This window comes from Falco cherrug, chromosome 2 (assembly GCF_023634085.1).
Source record: "Falco cherrug isolate bFalChe1 chromosome 2, bFalChe1.pri, whole genome shotgun sequence".
Taxonomy (NCBI): Eukaryota; Metazoa; Chordata; class Aves; order Falconiformes; family Falconidae; genus Falco; species Falco cherrug.
In genome coordinates this window covers 80,737,882-80,759,656 of record NC_073698.1, presented here as the reverse complement: position 1 = coordinate 80,759,656, position 21,775 = coordinate 80,737,882, and the positions used below count along the sequence as shown (strand labels likewise).

Here is a 21,775-nt window from a genome sequence, read left to right as displayed (position 1 = left end):
AATACGCACAGAGCATTATACATGTACACAAAAAGTCATGGGCAAAACTCAAACTCAGGGAAAATAAGCCTCCTAAAAGTCTTAGGGAAGTAAAAACAGGGGATTTGGTACAGCCCCTTTTGCATTCATTTATGTTCCATCCACATAGCTTCTTCCATTCCAGATTTAAAAACCAGGAGACAAAACCAAAGACAAATAATGACAGACATTTGAAGATGTTCCCCCCTCCCCCATCACTCCCCAAAGACCCTTTACAATTCGTGTAATACTACTTTGGATGAGCTCTGCGACCCCCACGCTGCATGAATTAGTCCCAAGCAATGTTCACTCTGGAGGTATTGGGAAAAGAGACAGAAGAAACCTTGCTAATGTATAGATATACACAAGTGACTCCAGAATGACTCAAGGAAAGGGGAATAAATCTTCCCAAATGCTAAAGACAGTTGGCAGTTTACTCACGCCCCATGCAGAAAGCCTTTTAAGCATTAAACAGCACAGTCAAAGAGATTTATTCCTTCTCGTGTGCACACTTACCCCTGCTTCCAGTCGCTCTGCTCCTGGGAGCTCCATTTACTTGTGTGAAAAAAAAGAGTATTTCCTTTTTAATCTACCTACTGCTTTTCAGATTAATTTCACAGCATGATTTTTTAAATCAAAGATAAAAAAAGAACACACAACATCTGACTAAGAAACTAACATTATCCAAATAAGCCTGTTTTTAATATATTTTTTTTTTCCTCTGTATAAAATTTCTAAACACAAAGGCAGGCAAAGGAAAGAGAGAAATGAACAGTCAGATCCTGAGAAAAGACTTTTTCTTATTTCAATTTGACAGATCTAGGTCCTGCTATAAGAACGTCTGCCTTCAAGCTGCAAGAAAGAGAGTCAATGGCATCTACATGTCAGAAGCCTGTTTTCACACCCCATTGTCAGCCTAAGCATGGGGTTAGGTTTCCTCTCATTTTCATTTCCCAGATGCCATGAGAGGCTAAAATGGAACAGCAGAGCCACTTCCTACCCTGCTAAGAAACTGAAAGAATAAAGAAAAGAAAAGCCTCTCTACATTCACCACATGCATTTATTTCCACATATCATGGGAGGCAAAAGCTGTCTCATTATCCTCCCAGGAAACAAATTCATACATAAAGACTTCTAAGTGGATGAGAGATTTAAGAAAAAAAAAAATTGCTGCTTCAAGGATACAGAACCCATAAAACAATATGAATAATTAAAGATTAAAATATCTACTGGCACATGGGAAAAAAATTCACGTTGATAGGACATCCTAAGTATAGTGCGTTCTGCAGTAAAGGGATTAAGTTCTCATACATTTCAGAGGAGATACCTTGCAGTATTACAGCTTTTCTTTTACTACTTCCCCATTCACCTCGCCCCCCCCAAACAATCAACACTTTAAAATATCAAATCCCAAACCACTTTTAGTAAAGTGAGAAATAAGGTTGCAACACCCTTCCTAGACCACAAATAATCCTGCAGCACCAAAGACCTGCAGCTGCTTAACAGGCAGGCTTGGGTCTGCAGAGGGGTCCCTGAGAAGCACTGCTGGCTGCCCCACCGCAGGGCTGCTGCTCCAGGGGCAGAGGAACCACATGCTGCCCAGATGGGGCCAGGATCCCCAGGTACAGCCAGAGGAGCAGCCTCCCTGACTTCACCTCTACCTGCACCTCACACAGCTCACAAGACTTCACCTCTGCTCCAACAGCACAGCCGACTCAATGTTCAGGCATTCTCCTTAATCCAGGGCTCTTCTGCAGATGAAGCACCCCACAGTATCACCAGCACAAGAGACAGCTGGTCAGATGCTTGCATGTTTGCACACCCTGCTACTGCCAGATGTGTCCAGCCACACGCGCCGCTAGTATGTCAAAAGATTAGGCAGGCATTGCTAAAATGGCTGGCGCCAGCCCATGCTGGTGCAGAGCACGCCCAAGAGGAACAGCAAGTACGTACTGACCCTTATGTGTGCACAACACCACTTGCATCCTTCAAAGGGCCAGCCGCAATCTCATGTTGCTTAAAACATAAATACCATTTGGAAAAGTCACATAATCAGGGTAAAGCGCACAGGTAAAACAAACATACAAATGCCCTCTGGATTGCCGCGGCCAGCCCTGGCACCGCCCATATGCAGGCAGATGAATTTGAAAAAAATTGTCATAGACTTCAGCAAGTTTTACTGACCAGCACAAGTCAATATAAGCATATTTCTCACAGTCAGAAGGAACAAGTAATGTCTCACAGGTGGATTTCACCAAGTACAAGACTTGGCTTCTCAATCCAGCGTCCTGCCCTGCTGCCCAACCCCGACCGCAGCACCACAAGCTCCACTGCTACCTCCTACCCAAGCTACATCCAGCCCCTGGAAACACACTCAGCCCCACGGCCAGTGGTTTGTTGTGCCACAAAGTGGCATTTGATAACGATCCTCAAACACCCTTTGAGCTATTTACAAAGCACTAGTTATAGTATTATTTACCTATTTCATTACAGTGTTATAACACGCTGTCACAAGTAAGGCTTTCTGCTTTTCAGTTCACATACTGATGACTAGAATGTATGTTGACCCATACACAAAGTACTCATTGATTTTCAGACAAAGAAACAGTAAAAATAAGCACACAGTTAACACCTTCTGAGATTGGACACAGGAATTACAACTGCAACCAGCATTTGATGCACTCCAAAGGAAAGGATGTTTGCTTTTCAGGCAGCGTGATAACCTGGATTAAACATCATTTGAAGTGCTAGGCATTACTACAGAGATGGGCATGAGTTACTGAGCTGGGAGGAAGGTTTCTAATTATTTATTTCTAGGCTTAGAGCTCTGCCTATTGCTTGATTCTTAAAAACAGCCAGCTACGCTCCTGTCTTCCTCTTGACATGGAAAAAACTAAGAGAAAGAGAATATATACTAAAAAAACACCTTCTCTCCTTCTACTGTATGCCTTCCCTCCTGGAAAGGTATTTAAAACATTAAATGCTTACTCAAAACATAAACCAAGTGAATCTCCGTAGTGTAGACCCTTTATATGCACCTACATACAAGGAGTTTTAATAAAAAACTCAATGCTTAGCGACCAAGTAGCTTGCATCACCTTCATTTCAGATAGGCATTCAGACACCAAGATCAACAACATTCAGGAACTCCATGAATCTTTATCTGGATTTGCACCATTGATGTGACTGATTTTCAGAGGCTGCACTCTCTCTTAGTATCGTCACTAATCATCCTTTCCACAGCTCAAGATGGTTCTAATTTTCTATTCGAAGGTGGTTTTACAGCTATGGCCAAAGTCCAAAATATTCTTTATGACTGATAATAAAACAGCTTCATTCAAGACACATGAGAATCTTGAAAATCAAGAGGACAAACATGTACCTGAGTGTTTTGGTGAATAACAGGATTGGAAAGCACAGAGATGCAAGTACTTTTTGCTAGGGAATGGCCTTGCTTTTCACATGACAAATATTTTTCCAAAGCTGGAAACCCTCTGGAGAGATTTTCTTTTGTTTCTGGAGAGTATCAGAGTTATTACAAAGCTATCACATAGTATTTCACTTTATTTGTTTGGAAGTACTGTGCTAATGGACACTGGGGAAACTAGGAAAAAATAAAACCTCACTGTACCAATAACTACTTTACTCATTTTGCCTTCATCAAAGCAGAGGCATGCTATTTCATTGAAACGGCTATGACGCTGTGGGCCAGGAATAAGGATGACTGCAAACAATCAGACACTACTTTGCTCAGCAGCCTAGAAACCAATGCATAATAAAAAACTTGATCCTGCCAACAATGAAAATATTAAGGTTTATAGCACTTGCAATCCTGTAAGTATCCGTCTTTGAAGGCAAACTATTCATACATTTACGCACCTGCATTTTTACAGCATTGAATACATGCAACATTATTACAGATTACTCCATCTTCAATTGAGAGTAATTTTAAGAAGCCTTACAGCTATGAAATTACATCTTCATGAGAGTCAAATAGTATCCAGCTGAATCCACACACTGACATCTGGTTGTATCTACTTATTGATACTTAAAGGTTTTGGCTTTAAATACAAACACTGAGGCAAGAAAGTGAAAAGACAACTGAAGTTTGAGGAAAAGTACATCAGTAATGAAGGCTTCTAGGTTAACAGGCAGAAGAAAGTTTTTCCTCAAAATTGTTACCAACACTTATGGAAAAGATCTAAGTTTCTAAACGCAGGCAGCAAGTGTCATTTTTAGATGTTTCCAAGGTAAATCCACAACATCCACAAGGGCCTTGCAGATGTAACACCAGACCACTGGAAAACCTATACCCTTTGAGAGTGGTGGCTCCAGGCCAGGAGAAATACCCTGCAGGATGCCCAAACTGACATCAGATGTTCAGATACCTGAGTCAACCCACTAGTGTCTACAGCATGTAACTAAAGCAGGGAAGCTACAACTAGCTTTAGAACTAGCCCAGCCTGTACATCCCACCCCCTTCCAGCCACTTCATTTGGTGGATGGCCACATTGTTTCAGTGTGCAGAAAAGAAAGTTGCTTTCTCAGAGGAAACATTTAGAATACTTTGCATGGTATCTGTCCAACAAATAACTGAAGAAACTTTTGAGAACAGCAACCATGAGAGGAAGAGCACATATTAAAAGCTGAGCTGCGCAGAAGGCAACCAGAAGATAGCAGCATGAAAGCACTAGGCTTTCAAAATATATCAAGTGATTAACAATACTATCCCCTGCTATCGCCTTATGAGAGATCATGACAGTTTCTTTTCATTAAGAAAAGAGCAAAATCAGGCTCCAATATAGAAGAGTACACTAGGAACTAAAAATCTCAGGTTTTAGGTATCGAAGATGTTAACTGTAGACATTAAATACCTGATACGCAAACTTTCAGAAACCATTTTCTACCTGCATGGAGCTGCTAACGCTGTTCTCCAAGGCCACTACGATTACTGATGGGAATGACCTGTGCACAAAGGTGACTGTGGCATGGCTTAAGATTCCAAGTACTCCAATTACTCCAAATTTACCTTATCCAAGTGTTTTATTAAGTTTACTCACTGGCAGGACTTGAAATTTCAAATTCATACCAGGAATGAAATAGGTCAAAACAAGACACAGCCACAGCTGATCCACAGAAAAAACACTAAGCCAAAAGGAAATGTTTTTGTTCCACCTTTGGACTTTATTACTTTCACCAAAGCATTTTTGTTAAGACAGTCAAAAATATGTTTAATATGAAACAGAAATTAGTGTTCAGGAATCTGAAATGAAACCATGTCAGGAAAGCCAATTACTGCCAACAGGAAAGACCACTAGTAAAAATTAGTTTGAACATTTCAATTCCTCCAACTTCTGTTGTGAGTGATTCCCAACAACCAAAACATACCCATACGAAATAAATCATCCTTGGCTGAAGTTTGATTTTTGACCCAATTACATTCTTCGTCCCAAAATAACCCTTCACCAAACAACTAAGAAGGCTGCAGTCAAGAACTGGCCAATATAACCAGGGTCTTCAGCAAGCTCACACAGCTTCCTCCATGCACGGGAACTATCACTTCCATCACAAGAACTGCAAAGCTGGCTGTGCTACGTTAACATCTGAACAAGTCTTAAGATAGGATCGCTACATAAATCAGGATTGAATCCAGACCTGAAGCAGAAAACTCGCACTGCGGAGAAAAAGAGATACTGCCATCCTAAAAAATGGACAGCTGCTAAGAAATGGCTGCAAGAGCCCTCCGGAGAGCAGTCCTAGCCTCCCACCCTCTGCGAGGGCAGCGGAAAGTGCCTCAGCAGGGTACCGTGGGGAAGAAGCAGCAGAAACAACCCCAAGAGTTCACGGTGGGGAAATAAAGAAATCTGACAAACAGCAAATTCAAGATGTGAAAGACAGACCCCAAGAAGCAGTAAGCAAGGCTGTGAGAGATGCACTGTAGGAATTTGGAGCACAGCAGGCACAGGCAGTCCCAGAAAGTGACGGTTTGAACAGATGAACCCGCACAGCCACCCCACCCCACCCCTACTCCCTCCTCTATTTCAACCCAGACCCTTTCCAAAACCTGCTGGCTTGGTACATAGCTGAAATAACGGCAGCATCTACCCGAACATGGACATGTTACATTCAGGCTTGCTGGCTACCTACCTAATCCTACAATGGACTGAGGAAGGAAAGAACCACAGCCCCCAAGGCAGACAAGCTTACCTAAAGGTAAATCCAAGAAAATCCAGGAACAGTTAAACTCCCCTAATGCTCCTCCTTTTTCCCCTCCCTTCCCCAAATATGCCTAGTATAAAAGAAAAATGTTTAGAGGTACAACAAACAAAAACTGATCTAATTACAGTGGAAGTACAAAACCAAAATACACAAAGATTAAGCATTGCTAATACTTCATCTGCCATGCAACGCAGCATTAAACTTACCTGTTCCTTACTGTTAATTTGGCAACTGAATTAAATGCTTAAAAAGAGCCTAACAAAACCCACATTAAGTGGATGAAATAACGAAGAAGTGGAGATGAACAAGAGAAAATTACACCAAGAGATCAAGGTAAACTGGAGATGCACAAATTCACCTGCCTGAAGAAATCAACACTCTTCCAGAGAACATCTGCAAGCTAAAGTTTCAAGCAAAAAAAATCAGAGGGGAAAAAAATCCCCACTTTATAACCAAGTTGCACATGGTCAGTGCTGCTATGACCTATTGAACACAACTGCTGTCAGACACCCCTGCAGGGAGGGCCGGTATCAGTGCAGTGTTTTTTTAATTTGTATAACAAATTGAAAATTATTCTTAGGTTTAGAAGAACATAACTAACGGAGACTCACTGGCTAGCCAGAGAAAATGCATACTGCAAAACGCAAGTATGGCTCTCTGCTGTTCACACCCTCTCTCATAGGTGTAACTCCACCAGATTACGTCAGATTTGTGAACTCCAATACTACGTTACCTACAAAAGATGGAGTTTTCTAAGATATGGGGTCCATTTAGCAAACAGTAACATCCAAAATGCTTCCAACATACAGAATCCCATTTTAACACTGTCCTGGAATTAAGGCAGAAAGACAGCAGGTCTCCCCTCTCATAAGAGCATATGGCATTTTAAAAAGCAGCACATTACAAATTCCCCCAACAGCTATTGAGTCATTCAACAGAGGCTCAATTTATTTTAGTTCTCTCTCTGCTACCTAGGCACACGATCCATAGTCAGTGACGGGAAAACTGAAGTTCCTCATGGTCTTAAGGAGGTACGTTGTGTTTCATTTATATTAAAGATAAACACACTTCTGATGAGGTTTTTCAGACACAGTCGATGACAGCTTAGCATTGTCAAGGTTACGCACTGTCCATTGCTAGGGAGAGAACTCAAAGAACAAGAAGTTTCTTGTGTGGAGCATCCTAGATTGCCTGTGGTTTACCAACACACAAAGACCATACATCCTGCCAAACAATTTTGGGCATACCATGTAAAAGAAAGCATTTCACAAACCCAGACAGTATTTCTTTTCTGTTCATACAGAGTGACAGACCATCACAGTCCACAAATTTTTCTGGTACTTCATCTCTAATACTTGCTAGAGAAGCATTTGCCAGTACAGGGAGCCAGGAATTTGACTCAGATTTTAATTCATTGCTTATCATTCTGCAAAACTACTTCAGCACCCACCAGCTTCATGCAATGGCTGTAATATCAAAAAGGCAAGCAGTACTCTGTTGTAGAGAAAACCAGAGCCTGCATTTAAATTCTGCAGGCACATACTGGCTAGCTTCTGAATGAGGTTTACCCAGCCTTTCAGCTTTTGTTTATTGCCGTCCATGCATTGCTGGTAGTTACCGCTTCTGGCCAGAGCAACTCCAAGGTATTTTGGCTGGTCTTCAGGAATTAATCCTGTGCCACAGAAATTCACCGAGAGCCAAAGAGCTAACAGAATAGCAAACCAAAGGAAAGAGGCACCAAGGTCTTTATGGTTCAGGCTCCAGTTTTGAGGCTCATCTCTAAAGTCAACATCTTCAGGGCTTTGCTCCACCTTCTGCATGAAACACACATGGACAGCAAGTGAATTGTTTCATATACTTAAAGAGGAAGATACGAAGCAGCCATCAACTAAAAGGATGTTCTGTCAGAAAAACCAAAAATACCAGTATCCTTCCTGGGATGATTTTGTCTGACACACAGATTGATCAGTGTTGTCCTGTGCTGCAATTCACAGCATGTGAGGCTCCTAGAGCAGAGCAGGCTTGCAGCATGAATATCTACCAAACTAAAACTGTAGTGTGCACAGGTGAAGGGGATTTCAAAAGGTCACCTAACTTAAGCTGTCCCCAAACTTTCACAGCTAAGCCTCTCCATCACTTTTAAATTTTCTTCACCATGACCACTGATTTCTTGTCATGTCCCCCTCTGCCCATTTTTTGCATGGTAACGTAAGTGATGAGGAGGGATGGCCAGAACTTAAGTTCCCTGGTTCCTCCCTGCCCCTTGCCCACATCTCATAAGGGCGCGTTTCCCACCAGGGTCCCAGCACTCCAGTCCCCGCTGCAGGAGCACCAAAGCCCAACCCTTCCTACAGGCATCTGCCAGGATCTTTTCTTCTTGAGTTCTTTCCAGCAACAGAGATTTCACAACTCCCGTTTGGCAACAGAAAGCTTTTCCCAAAGCTTTCCAGCTCTCCCTTCTGCATCTTAAATCCCTAACTTGTCCTCTCTACAGTGGGCACGGAGAGCAGTTCACTCCCTTCTCCTCTTGCAGCAGGTTGTCAGGTGTTCTCCACATAGAACAACCTTCATCCTGTAAACCTTCCATTTGGTAATGTTTTCTAGACATCCCTGTGAATTTTTTCACTCAATTTTTCTTACAGCTTTGTTTGCAGGAAAAGGTGTTTCTTAAAAGTGATGCCTTCAGTTGCATGCCTAGTCCAGCTCATGCTGAGTAGAGCCATTCTGCAGGAGTGTGCGTGCATACCCATCTAGCATGTTTGCTTTTTTTTTTTTTTTCAGGTCAGAAATAAGAGAAGGGTTTGGCATTGGGGTTGCGTGTTGGGTTTTTGTTTGATATTTGGGTTTTTTTGCAACCACCGAAGACTAACTCATTCAAGTTTTCAAACTGTTAAGTGGAAGCACTACATTTTTGGTTATTATCAAAACAGGTATTTGACAGGAATACAGGCAAACCTGAGGCCTTCTTTCGCCTTAGATGTTTGGCTAACGTAGCTGCATTAATGAAAAGCATTAAAGAAGAGACTCCAGCATAAACAAAGGCACAAATGAATGGAGGCAATGATATCACCGAAAACTGAGGCTGCTGCGGTTGATCTTATTCAGAGAGAGATTAAGAGTACCAGCAGACGACTCCTTGCAGACTAAATTGCAATCCCACTAGAAAAGGTGCTGCCAAGCTTTTTTCAGTGTTGATATTCCTATCACACTGTGGAGGAGCAAGGAGCCAACTAAACAGGCGGTAAGCAGCCAGTTTTATCTGCCCTGTGGCAACCAAAACGCTCCCTCCCAGGACTACTCCACTATTCTACTGCTCCCCACACTGGATCAGACAGAAGCCTGAAGACACAAGAATATGGCTCTGTTCCCTCTTTAGGGACCCAGGTCTCAGGAAAGTTAATGACAATCAACAAGAAAAGGACAGGCCTGCTGGAAGAGCAGGGGTAAAAAAAAAAAAAAAAAGAAAGCTGTAAGTTGGTTTTTACTGGGTGACCTAAAATAAGCATCTCTGTAATGCCACAAGGTTCATCTTTAGAACTGAATTCCTGAGGTTCAGGGAGCTTACAGATGCCACAGTAAGCTTCAAACCATTCTTAAAAGCTTTTTGGCCTGAACCCACCACTTTAAAAGCCAGCAATTTTTTCACCAAGCTCACACACTCCCCCCCCGCCCCTGCCTCCTTGTCACAGAGTTGTGATACAGTAGACCTTTCTCTTCAAACAAATTAAATCCACTTTTTCTTGAAGGAGGAGGGTCAAAAGGATGAGGGCACCATACTTTTAAAAGGGACATTAAAAAATAATTATGCTAAACCACGTATCAGCACAAATTAAAGAGACAGTAAAATGCCTGCTTTCAACTTCCTTAAATATTCAATTAAAAAAGCTATCTAGGCAAAGTTTTATTAAAATAAATCAAATCAACTAAGGAAGTGCTCATTAAACCAGTCTGAAACCCACATTCTTTTTGTATGTTCCTTCACTGAAAAGCAAGTCTTCACTCTCCCATTATAAACCCAATCATGTCCTCAATAGACGTGCCTTCCTTCGCAGCAGCAGGTGTGAAGAGCAACCAGCACTAACTTCAAACTCAACACCAAGTGCAGTAAAGCTTCTGCCTGTTTCCTTCATACAAAAACACATCCTCTGCCTTTCTCAGGCTCAGCAAGCCAAGCTACCCATAGATAAACCTTCCCAGTAGTTCACAGCTTCCTTTGGGATCCATCAAGACACCTTTGAATTGGCTTCAGAAGAATTAGTGCAGATAAGACTTAAAAGTACTGCCTTTCCACCCATAACGCCTTGAAAGAAAACCACAGGTTCAACCTTCAAACCAGACCCACAATAGGGGTGCTTGATAAATGCTGAGATCACTGCATTTGTTGAAAACATTTAAGGCTTAGGACACAAAAATTTGACAGGAAAAAAAAAAACAATGCAAGAGAAAAAGAAAAGGATCGTACCACTTTCTTTTGCTGTAGACAAAGGTACAGTCAGATTACCTGAATGAGGTAAGGCTCATAGTGGGTTGCATACAGCAGGTCCTGTTATTTCAGTGATGAACACTATCTGTTTTTCACTGTGAAATACAACCAAGGTAATGCTGTGAATGCCAGTTCATCACGTAAACAGCAAAACAAGGAAACTAATTTTTTTCCAGGAAAGCTAATGATACCTTTGGATCCTGGAAAGCTACAAAGCCTGCTTTCCAAGCTAATACATAAAATTCCCTTTAATATCACCACTACTTCAGTCAGCTCTTTCTCCAGCGTGATATTGCTACTGAAAAGCCAATATACTACTCCAGCAGTGTACTGGAGTATACCATAAAAAAACTATAGTACACAGACTAAAATTAAACTTTTCAGCCAGTAAAACTTATTTCCTTATTGCTAAGTTGCTAGCAAAAGCTATACATTAAAAAAAAGTACCATCAAGAGGGCTTTGGTATAGGCACAGCTGCACCCAGGAGAGCTTGCTAGCAGTATAAAGATCATAATGAAGATATGTCTGTTAAACATGTATGTATGCTTACACTCTTAGACTACATACTCCAAAAACCTTTCCCATGAATTAAGTGATGGCACTCAATTCACAGCCATGGCTACAGCTGCAACAAGCAAGCTGAAGCAATGCCATTTTTAACCAAAGTTTTAATTTCAAATGCAACGCTGAATGCTTTTTCTAGGGCTGAGCAGAACCCAGGCAGCAAACAAGCATGTCTGTACCAGGTCAGAGCCAAGGTCCACCCCATCTCGACATGTCCCTGGCAGCAGCCAGCAAGTGTTGGCTAGAGAAAAGCAGAGGACCAAGGAAAACTTGTTGTAACCCTGCTGCTACCTAACCTCCCAGTGTCTAGTGGTTTTCAGCCAAGGCACTTCTCCAGGCAGAAGTAGTGCCACTGCTTTCAGAGCTCAGCTTAAGGCACGCTACTGTAAGGCTGTTAGAAAATGAATGCAAACTCAATCCTTTCAGAGTGAGTACAGGGAGGGGGCTCACTGAATGTTTTCTGATGAGTATTTGGGCAGGAAAGCTTGAAAGGTATCGAGCAGCATTTGGCAGTCCTAGGTTTTGTATCATGACAGAAAGATGCTGGGGGGAAATGCAACTGGAGAGATAAGGTAGCCAGTTCAGCCTCTGCCATCAAAACCAATTCAACTTGAGATGACAAAAAGCAAACTGAATTTTTCGGACTACATCACATTTCAGACTAAGCCATCTCAATTCTTAAGAGAGATCACGTAAACATCTTTGCTGCAGTGCTAGCTATATATGAAACATGCATTTTCAAGCAGTTGCCCTCTCCACAGATAAAAGTGACACCACACACAAATTCAACGTGAAAAACATTAACAAGTTTTAGAAGACTTAGTTATGAGCAGAAATTGCTACAATGCACGGCACTGCCACCCTGCTGTAGCTTGGTCAGGAAAGCAAAAGGCAGGATAAAAACCTCAAAACACAAATTACCGAGAGCCACCTCAATCCCATGATCCCAGTGATGAAGATATTCATTGGAAATGGGGGGAGAAAAAATCTGGAATCTAGCCCAAATTCCCACTGCTGCTTATAATTTCAGCCAAAAGTACTTCAGAGGCAAAGTGAATTTAAAAAGAATAAAAAAAATTGAAATAGAGATGAGAGACTCATACTCCCTAGGAAGAGAGCAGCTTCAACGCTCTGTACCGCAAGCAACCCCAGGAAGCTGTCTGAGGAACCAGAGGCATCACCCTCTGCTGTGACCACCAGAAGGAAAAACAACACTGCTCAGCGAGCCTGCACGGCTTGGGTCACAGCACCTTCACTGACCTCAAGAAATGAAAACCTTTCTTTCCCTTTGGTGTCAGTCCTCTCAACTCAAATTTAAAGCACAGGCTGGCTATATGATTAATAACCCAAGGGCCACAGACACCAGACGGGTGGATGCAAGAGAAGTTCAGCTCAAACACAGTGGTAGAGCCCAAGGCTGCAAGAAGGCATCTGGAGCGAGGGGCCCGCAGAAAAGTACCACTGTGCAGCGTAACGTTGGATCAATCAATCACAACTGCCACCGTGAGATGGACACTTGCATTAGGCATTAAAGATGCATGTGTCAATCATATAGCCACGCACCTCTGCTCAGGTGGGGTAGCAGTAAAACCTTTATCAAATAAACTGATTACAGCTGTGTTACTTAATGGTGAGTCAGCCATTACCAAATTTTGGGTCCATAAGCAGTCTAGCCTACCAGGAACCTGAAAGCTGTCCCAATGGGAGAAGACTGAAAACTGGTAGCACTAAACCATCAGTGTATTAAGAAGAAAGAGGCTGGTTTTGAACCAGCACATAACGCACACATTTCCACCATCAATGTTCCCCTGAAAAGACCGAATCTGCATTTGAAGTACCAACAACTTTGAATATCCAGGGAAAAAAAGCATTCTTTGTACAGAGTCAAGCTTAGGCAAATCTAGCAACAGTAATTAGAGACACTGCCTCCCTAAGCCATCTGCTGTGGCATTTATAATTCCTGGAAGGGCAGCAGGCAGAGCTGGTGGAGGAGAAGAAGAGACACACATATCTCAGCAACCAAAGCTAGGCTGCACAGTAAAGCCACAATGTTGGTCTGACCCAAACAGAAGCTCACATCCTGGTAATCTTGACCTCCTTCAGCTTGCAGGTACCACCAGTGTTCACATAGTGGAGGAAACACCTGGGTCTGCAGCCTTTTCAGATCAAAGGGAGTTAGGAGCCCAGCCTTAAGGCAACTCGTAACCCTGAGAAACCCCAGCCTGGCAAGAGCCCAGCAGGAAGAGTCTGACCAGGACCTCATCCCACAAATGAGCAAACCTGAGCTCAGAAGTCAGTCTGAGCAGCCCACCTTTCACACGTGGATGAACTTTACAGACACAAGCACAGCCAACAGCTCCACACATCTCTCCTTCAAGAAGTGATGCCAGTAACACGGGCAGAATAATTCAGAACAAGCTAAATCCATCCTTTATGAGGACACACAGGGTCCAGCCTGATGTACGCACCTGCATGCCGATGACCACTGCGCATCTGCAAAAATGTTTTCATCAGCACAGCTACAGCTAGAAGAGGCAGAAAGACACGCTCACCCACCCCTTGCTCACACAACCACAAGTTTTAGTGCAGGCCAAGTCTCAGGCACTTTGAAAATCCCACTTTTGCAGTGCAGTTGGAGACAATGCCGATTAATTGTTTTGCCATCCATAAAAAATTACTACAATACTCACTTCATAGGGTTGTCACAAGGATTATTTAACATCTCTGAAGAGCTTTGAAGAAGAAATAGTGGCTATTGTTCTGAGTACCATAGAATTTGGAAAGATCTCACATGAATTTTGCACAACAGCGCATGTGTGACAGTTGCGGCACCAATAGATTATTTTTCTACACAAAAAATCCTCACAGAAGCTCAATTACTCTGGGCAACACTTCCGTCAGAAATGTATTTTGTTTTGCTCATTAATACATCCTAAATAGATATCAACTTTGACTATTTAATTAATAGGTTCAGGTGCTGTTTCTAGTCTCTCTTAATTAAGGGAAACACTGCATTTTTGACAAAGAACTCAGTTTAGGCTGTCAGAGCTCCTAACAAGCACGCTATAATTACCTAAGTAATGCTAATGCATGAGAACAACAGGGGGGGAAAAAAGCAACTAAAAATTTCACTGAAATACCACTTCCTTTACAGCAAGTGAGCAAGTCTGCCTGCACAGAGAAGAGGTGTTACACACAGAATGAGGTCAATGTCATACCACTTACACCTGACCATTAAAGAGCTCAACACAGATGCAGAAGCATTGTAAAGGTTTTTAAGAGGGTGGGGTTTTTTTCCCCATGAATACACAATAGAAAGGAGGTGCTGGATTCTAAACGTTCTGCCATACACTTGGATCCACTTCTTCCAAAAAGGAAATTTCTATCACTTCACTCCAAACATTTATGGCCTCTACATGCCCGTTCATTCTCATAAAACATAGGGAGCTCAACACCTGCTTCAAGGATAAGCATTTTTTTTCTGAGCAGAGTCAAACTACAGCAGTAATCTCAATTAAGCAACAAGGCCATATCCAGGGTGAAGGCCGATGTGGCTGACAGAACTACCATTTCCACTACACAAAGCTTCAAAGGTTCTTTAAACTCTTTAGGACATAGAACACATCTTTTGTTTGGAGAGCAAACACCACATTATCGATACTACTGCAAGATAATCAATAGTATTAGGACTAATCAGTACACTGGCTTTCATTCCCCATCCAAAATGGGACAGAAAGTTTCTTCTTTTCTTTATTTCATCCTAGCTCTCTACCAAGGAACTGGCAACTATGCGTGTGCAAATAAAACGCAGCACTGCAGTAGCAAGCCTCACAGAGCCTAGGTCCCAAGTTCCCCAATTCCCAGGGGAAGTGGCAGCCCAAAATTACAAGCCAGCTCTCCCTACAAAATATATGAAGGAAGCCGCGTGCCAGAGAATAGCAAACAGAGGAGGGGATGGAAGGGGGTGGGGGTAAGCAACATGAGCAGCTGGGTTGATTTACCAGTAGCACACAGAAAGCAGATGTACCACCACTCCCAGCTTTCCCCAGGTTTATGTCTCAGAGATCAACAACTTAGGGGAAAGTTCAGGGTGCAAAGACTATACTGACCCCCTCATAAAACAGAGGCATGAAACAAAGGCGAGACTGATCGGCTCTTTGGCCATTAGTCTGACGGGTGATGGGCAGCACCCTCACAGAGTCTGAGCTATAAATCACTTCAATACACCTCTCCATGCCTTTTCCCTGGAAGGTATCACAACCTCCTCCCAGAACTTCCCTGGTAATGCACCATGGTACCCTGGCACAGCCTGTCACCACACTCTCCTCCTAAAACTGTTCGGGTTTTTACATGGGTTTACAGGCAGAAAAAGAGTCCCTGTGGCACTCTGTTCCTTTTTACAACACCTAATACTTATTTGGATGAGGACAAGAACCCAAGCCTCCTGCTTCCCAAAATGAACGTCCTGCCTACTACACTGCACAGTTGTCTATCCACTGCAAACTTAGACAGCTACAGATAAGACACAGCACAAGGAGGTGCTCTTGTGAAAGACTAGATCCAAGGTAGCACTCGTTAATTGGTCTTTACACAAAAGACAAGCATTTCTTTCATTTTTACTATAACTTGTGTGTAACAGCTGTAAGTGCCTAGCTTCTCATCACTGTCATGTCTTGCACACTCCTAGGCACAAGGAAATTCCACAGGTAAACCATAAGTATCCACTGATTTTAGAAGCATAAAAAAAAATACGTAAGCAAGGGTTTGTTCCCTTTTGAACCATGCGAAAATTAGACTTCTGCAATTAATCAACCAAAACAGGAAACAGACTATTGGTTTGGTGCACCAGGAAATTAAACACCTCCTAGATTATCCCGATTTTACCTATATGTGCCTGTGTCCTAGCAATAATCAGTCCCCAACTTAGGTACTGACTCCTGGAATTCTGACATGATCATGCATCAGATGGCAAACTGATTTTCACATAACACATTTAAGAGTATCTTCATCAAGCACACAGCAGAGGCCTTGGGATTCTTTTTCTCATTTTATGTTGGTTAACATCGTAGTTAAACAAGAAATTTAGATAACGCCATCTAATGCTTGCTTTTCCCTTCCTTTTAGTTTTACTTAAAAGGATGGTATCAATTACTTATTAAGAGCTACCCACAAGCAAAAGTTCCCAGGTATTACCCTGAAACACAAGCTTAGACAGAGAACCCCTTATTACTATGGGATCAGCACCAGAAGGGAGTGGAACAGTCTGAGATACAGTGAAATGTTGGGTTCCCTTTGCTTTTTGTCATTTATTTTGTTCTTTATCTTGTAACACTCAAGGTACCAATTGCCTAGACACCTGTTCTTTGTTCAGGCACTGACTATAAACAGACTAATACACACGCACCAACACTCAGTATTAACATTAAAAAAATCCACTGAAAGAACAGGGCATTTTTAGCCATTACAGATGATAACTACATTTCTTTGTCAGTACCTTAGCCATTCCTATCAAGAATTACGATCTTATAAGCCAAAGTAGCAAGACTGAATGCAACCTTTCTTGGGGTGGTTTTTTTTTGTATTTGCATAAAGCACAGAAGCAGCCTACCATAATTTATGGCTATCATATATTTAGTATAGGTGAACTCATTAGAGGTAACAGCAATAAACAGAATAAAGATTCACACTGGTTACCTATAAAATAACCCTCAAAACCAATTATTCTAAAATAGTTCTGTAAGTGAACAAAATACCATTTAGGAGTTGAAAACAATGCATCTTTCTGCAAACAGAGGCAGAAGAGGGAAAAAAATGAAGCTAGCAAGGGACTATGCAACAGTTTCATTTTGTAAGAAGATTAACACAGAGCAGAAAGCTTTGGCTCTGGCTGGGAAAAGAACACAGACTTTGTACTAGTAGAGTTCCCTGTAAGTGGAATTTTGTCCTGTTTGTTAATGCATCTCTTCAGAGATAAAGGAAATCACGCAGAGAAGAGGAAATAGCATGCTTATTTCTGACCAACATTACCTCAACTAAAGCTCATTCTGATTCCAGCCCTTGTTTGGTGCAACTCACATATCCTCCACTGAGCTATCAGCAATGTATTGTTAAAACTGCAGTACCAAGCTTCGATAAGCTGTCCTGCCATTTTAATTGTGCTCAGTGGGGACGATCTCATCAGGTGTTTTTCTAGTGCTTGTGGAATTCAAGCTGTACTGGGAGACCAACCATCCTCTGTCCTGCTTTCTCCAACTGTATATATAAGGGTGGAGAGGTGAAGGCAGGAATTAAGAGAGAAATATATAGTGACACTTTCTTAAAGTACATAAGACTGCCTTTAAAAAAGGCTGAAAAAATTACTGAACGTAATGTACATAATTTTAATCATGAAGGTTCAGTAACAATAGATGTGAAGGGGAAGACGACCAGAGTACACAGAAGGGAACCAAAAGCTAAAGCTCCTGTGAAAGTTACAGGTAAGACCAGAACATTTATGTGTACAATTCAAGGGCCTGACCTGTCCACAGCACAAGGAGCTCTGTAACAGCCCAGCACTCACCACAGCAAAGTAAGTTCACTGCAGGTTACAACAACTCCATTTAACTTCATTATCTCATATACAGCTACAGTCTCGAAAGAAAATGAATTGAACTGCACAGGTTTCGCTGCTTGTAGAATCAAGCTTGAAAAAGAAAAAACTGTAACAAATACACGTACCTATCTGTGATTGTTTAATTTCACCCCAATGATCTGTAATTCAAACAAAGAGCCTCAAGTGAAGAGCGTCACTGCAAAATAAACACTGCCAAGACAAGTGGAGAGCTTACGGCTTCACTCCCAAACATGCTTGTACGTATCAGCAATTCACTGATGGCAAACACACAATCTTGGACCCTAGCCTGTTTCCCTTAGAGCAGGAAAGGCCATGAAGTTTATTTTGGACTTGAAATTAATTTGATAACATGATGAGTTAATGAGATTATTATAATAATATTGCTTTGAAGGAGGAACATCTTCAAACAAAGCAAGATGACTACAAACTGCCACTTCGCTTTCTCATTCAACACCTGCTCTCTGCATACTCAAGGCAGATGAAGATTCAAAGAGGAAAAGATATCGCATGAGAAGAACATACCAGCGCGGCATCAAATAGGTATCAGTCTCAACACAAAAGTTCCCTCAGAATACAGCGTATTAAAAGCTGTAAGGGGATAATCGATATGCTTATTGATTTAGATGCCTACACATGAGGTTAGTGGCTTATTAAACCCATCAGCATCACCTGAACAGAATCCAGGCACAACTGCATCCAGTTTGGTTGCCGCTCTCAGATCAATAGGGTTTGCTCTTCTCCATTTTGCACTCGCAAGCCGTGTGCCCAGGTGCAGCCAGGCTCTTCAGAAACGGGCTTTCCTCCTATTTTTTTATTTTATTTTTTTTTAATTGTTTTCAACCACTCTCCCACTTTTCGCCCATCCTTCTCCCAGCCTCCCCTCACGCCCGGCGGGGAGCCCTGCTGCCATCCTCCCGGCCGCGAGCCGCCAGCCCGCACCCCCCGGAGGGCAGGGTGCCCCTCGGCCGAGGCCCGCCCGCGCCGCCGGGACCACCGTGCCCTTCCCGGCCGCGCCGCCGCCCCCCCGCCCCAGGTCGGGCCCGGCCCGCTCGCCTCCCCCCCCCGCCGCCCGCCGGCGCACAAAGGGCTGCGCCTGCCGACCGCACCGGCACCGCGGCCGGCGCACCGAGCCGGGCCCGGTGCGGCTCCTCCTGCCGCCGCCGCAGCGGGGGGCGGCGCGCTGGGGCCTTCCGAGAGGGGCGCCCGGCGGAGCCCCCGCCGCCGTCCGCGCCGGCAGCGTGCGGGGCGCCGAGGCCGGGGGCGCTGCCAGGCACGGCCAGCCGCCGCCTTCCCCCCGCAGCCCGGCACCCGCGCTCTCGCCGGCGGAGCGGCACCAACCTGCGGTCCCCGCCGCCGCCTCCTCGGGAACAGCCGGAGCTGCCTCTGCCCGCCTCAGCCTCCAGCCCCGGGGCGGGCGGCCTTGCCCGCCTCCGCCTGCTGCTGTCCGCGGTGCCCCCCCGGCGGCGGCGGGCTGGCTCGGCGCCGCTGCCCGCGGGAGGCGGGGAAGGGGCGAGCGGGGCGGGCGGCGGCGGCTGCGGGAGCCTCGCTCATTGAGTGCGGCAGCCCCAGCTGTCGCCGCCGCTGCTCCCCGCAGCCGCTACTTCCTGTGCGGCGATGGTTCAGTTCCTCCCGGGCCGCTGGGGGCAGGAGAGCCGGGCGGCGGGGGGCGGAGGAGGAGGGGAGGGGGAAGGTCGGGTCAGATAGCGGGGGCGGTAGCAGCCACCGCCGCTCCTCCCGCCCGGCCCCGCCCGGCCCCGCCCCGCCCAGCGCGCCGGGACCCCCCGCCGGCCGCTCTCGCCGCACCTCAGCGGGACGCGATGCGGAGGAGCCGCTCGCCCCGCGCCCAGCTGCCGCCTGCGCCCCCGCCACCGAGCGGCCGCCAGGGGGCGTCGCCGCTCCCGCCCGAGGCGCCCCTCGCCGCCCCTCACCGCCGCCCCGCTCCTCCGTTGGCCGTTGGCGGCGGGCGGGGGAGGGGAGCCGGTGGACCCGATCGCCGGGACCGCGGAGGGCAGTGCGGCCCCGCCCTGCTCAGCCGCGGCCGAAACGCCGCTCCCCCGCCTCAGGGAGAGGCGGCGGCGCCTGCCCCCGGCCCCCCTGCGAGGAGGGAGAGCCGCCTTGCCCGGGCGCGGCCGCCCCCGGGAGCCGTGGCTCGCTTTGCCGCTGGCTGCCCTGAGGGAGCGCGCGCTGCTCACGTCCCGCGGCCGCGGCGGCAGCGAGGTGCGCGTCCCCGTCCGTCCGTCCGGCCCCCCCGCGGGCCCGGCCCCACCGGCGCCCGGCGCTGCCGCCCGCGGGGCTGTGAGCGGGCTGTCAGTGGCGCTCCCGGGTGCGTACGCAGGGACGGGGGGATACGTGTGGGAGAAGGGCGAAGATGGCACCGTGAGGAATCGATAACGGAAATTCTCGGTAACGCAGGAAACCGCTACATAACGGTGTTCATAAATAAAGACGCAGTCCCGGGTCCGAATGAGGGAAAAGAGGCGGGTGGGGGCTCCCGGCTGCAGGGGCCGCCCCGGGGCGGTGTGGGGTGCCCTGCCGGGGGTGGCCGGCACGGCGGCGCTTCACCAAGGGAGCGGGCTCCCACCACGGCCGTTTGATTTCAAACAAACATGACGCCATAGACCGACGGTATCTTGGTGTTCCTACAAGTACCAGAAAGAAGCAGGTCAGAACATACCCAAGGGATCGCGAGTTTGGTCTGCTTTTCAAAATAAATCTTGAAAGGTAACGTTTTTGTTCGGAATCTTCTGGTTCTCCTCAGGGTGTGACAGGACTGCGTGCAGGGGCTGCAGCAGCTGCGTTTGGCCTGGCCGGAGAAATTCGCCTTGGTGAGGTTTCTGTGGGTGATGCCGAGCAGGGCTTCCTCTCCTCTCTAGGGTGCAGCGTGAGGAAGCATCAAAGCTTGGAAGGTGCTAATTTTTTACTTAAAAAAAAAAAAAAAAACAACAAGCCAGAACTTCACAGTTGCAAGAACATTTTCAAATGCTAGTATCTACCATTACCCTTCAAACACCTTACTGATGCCACTTGGGTTTACTTTCCAAGATGGTGGGGGTTTGCAGCTCTCAAAGCTTTTTGTTCAAGACTGTGAATATGTTCATTACCTCTGGAAGTCAGTTCCTTTTATTTGGTTCCAGAATATGGATTTTGAGGAGATCTAATGTTAGGCAGTAACATGGACAGACAGCAGTCACAGTGCTCACTGGATCATCACAGTAAACCAAATACTACCCTCAATAGTTATAGGAGACCTCTAAAGCAAAGTGGGTTTAACAGTTACTGAGGTTCCGAATGTTCCCCTTTTTTGCCTGCGCTACGTGACATTCCGAACATCATAACATGACCTACTTTAGAAAAGTACACACAAGTAATATCTAAATTTGTATATTCTGTGTTTACTCAAAGTGCCATTAAACCCCTTGATTGCTGTGCTTTTCCTATCATTGCAGAACTCACTACTGGTTTCCAGTTGTACATGAGGTCTAGTTCAAAGCAGAGATCCAGCCCTTAGGTCAGGTGCATGTGCTGCTTTTTCTTCTCCCTATCTCCTCTAGCACAGCCTCTTACTGGCCATTCTGATCAGCCTTATCTAGTGCTGCTCAGCCCACACCGGCTTGGCTAGTCACAAAACCTTTGGCTGGTCCTCTGTGCTGGTGTAGCCTTATAGTAGGCTGCCATAAATTGCAGCAGTCTCTGTGGCTTCCTGGAGAAAGTCGCAGGTGATTTCAGTGCCTCGTGTTGCTCAGAACTGAGGCAGGACAAAGGCAATTTAGAGTTCCTCTAAGGGTCCCAGCACTGAGCCTCTCATTTGTCTTCATTTTCCACACTGATAGTATGCAGGTATTTGCAGCTTATTTTTCTGCAACTTCTGGGTTTGCAC

At 45.2% G+C, this 21,775-nt stretch overlaps 2 protein-coding genes across 7 annotated transcripts in view; one reads left to right on the top strand and one right to left on the bottom strand.

Moving 5' to 3' along the window:
- Positions 1–19,481, bottom strand: part of AGPAT3 (1-acylglycerol-3-phosphate O-acyltransferase 3) — a 94,090-nt gene extending 74,609 nt beyond the window's left edge. For 3 of the 6 annotated variants that reach the window (XM_055702369.1, XM_055702374.1, XM_055702373.1), the window contains exons 1-2: positions 19,237–19,464; positions 18,568–18,701 (exon numbers count right to left, since the gene is read on the bottom strand). The gene's annotated coding sequence lies outside the window, so the exon portion shown is untranslated. Of the gene's footprint in view, positions 1–18,567; positions 18,702–19,236 lie in introns of all 6 variants that reach the window. The other 3 variants (XM_055702371.1, XM_055702375.1, XM_055702370.1) reach the window with 2 other exon arrangements.
- A 178-nt stretch (positions 19,482–19,659) lies between these two features.
- On the top strand, positions 19,660–20,841 carry LOC114015692 (proline-rich protein HaeIII subfamily 1-like). Its single transcript, XM_055702377.1, has 2 exons — positions 19,660–20,301; positions 20,657–20,841. Exons 1-2 carry the CDS (start codon positions 19,716–19,718, stop codon positions 20,725–20,727), a joined length of 657 nt encoding a protein of 218 aa, XP_055558352.1. The 5' UTR covers positions 19,660–19,715; the 3' UTR covers positions 20,728–20,841.
- Positions 20,842–21,775: the final 934 nt, after the last annotated feature.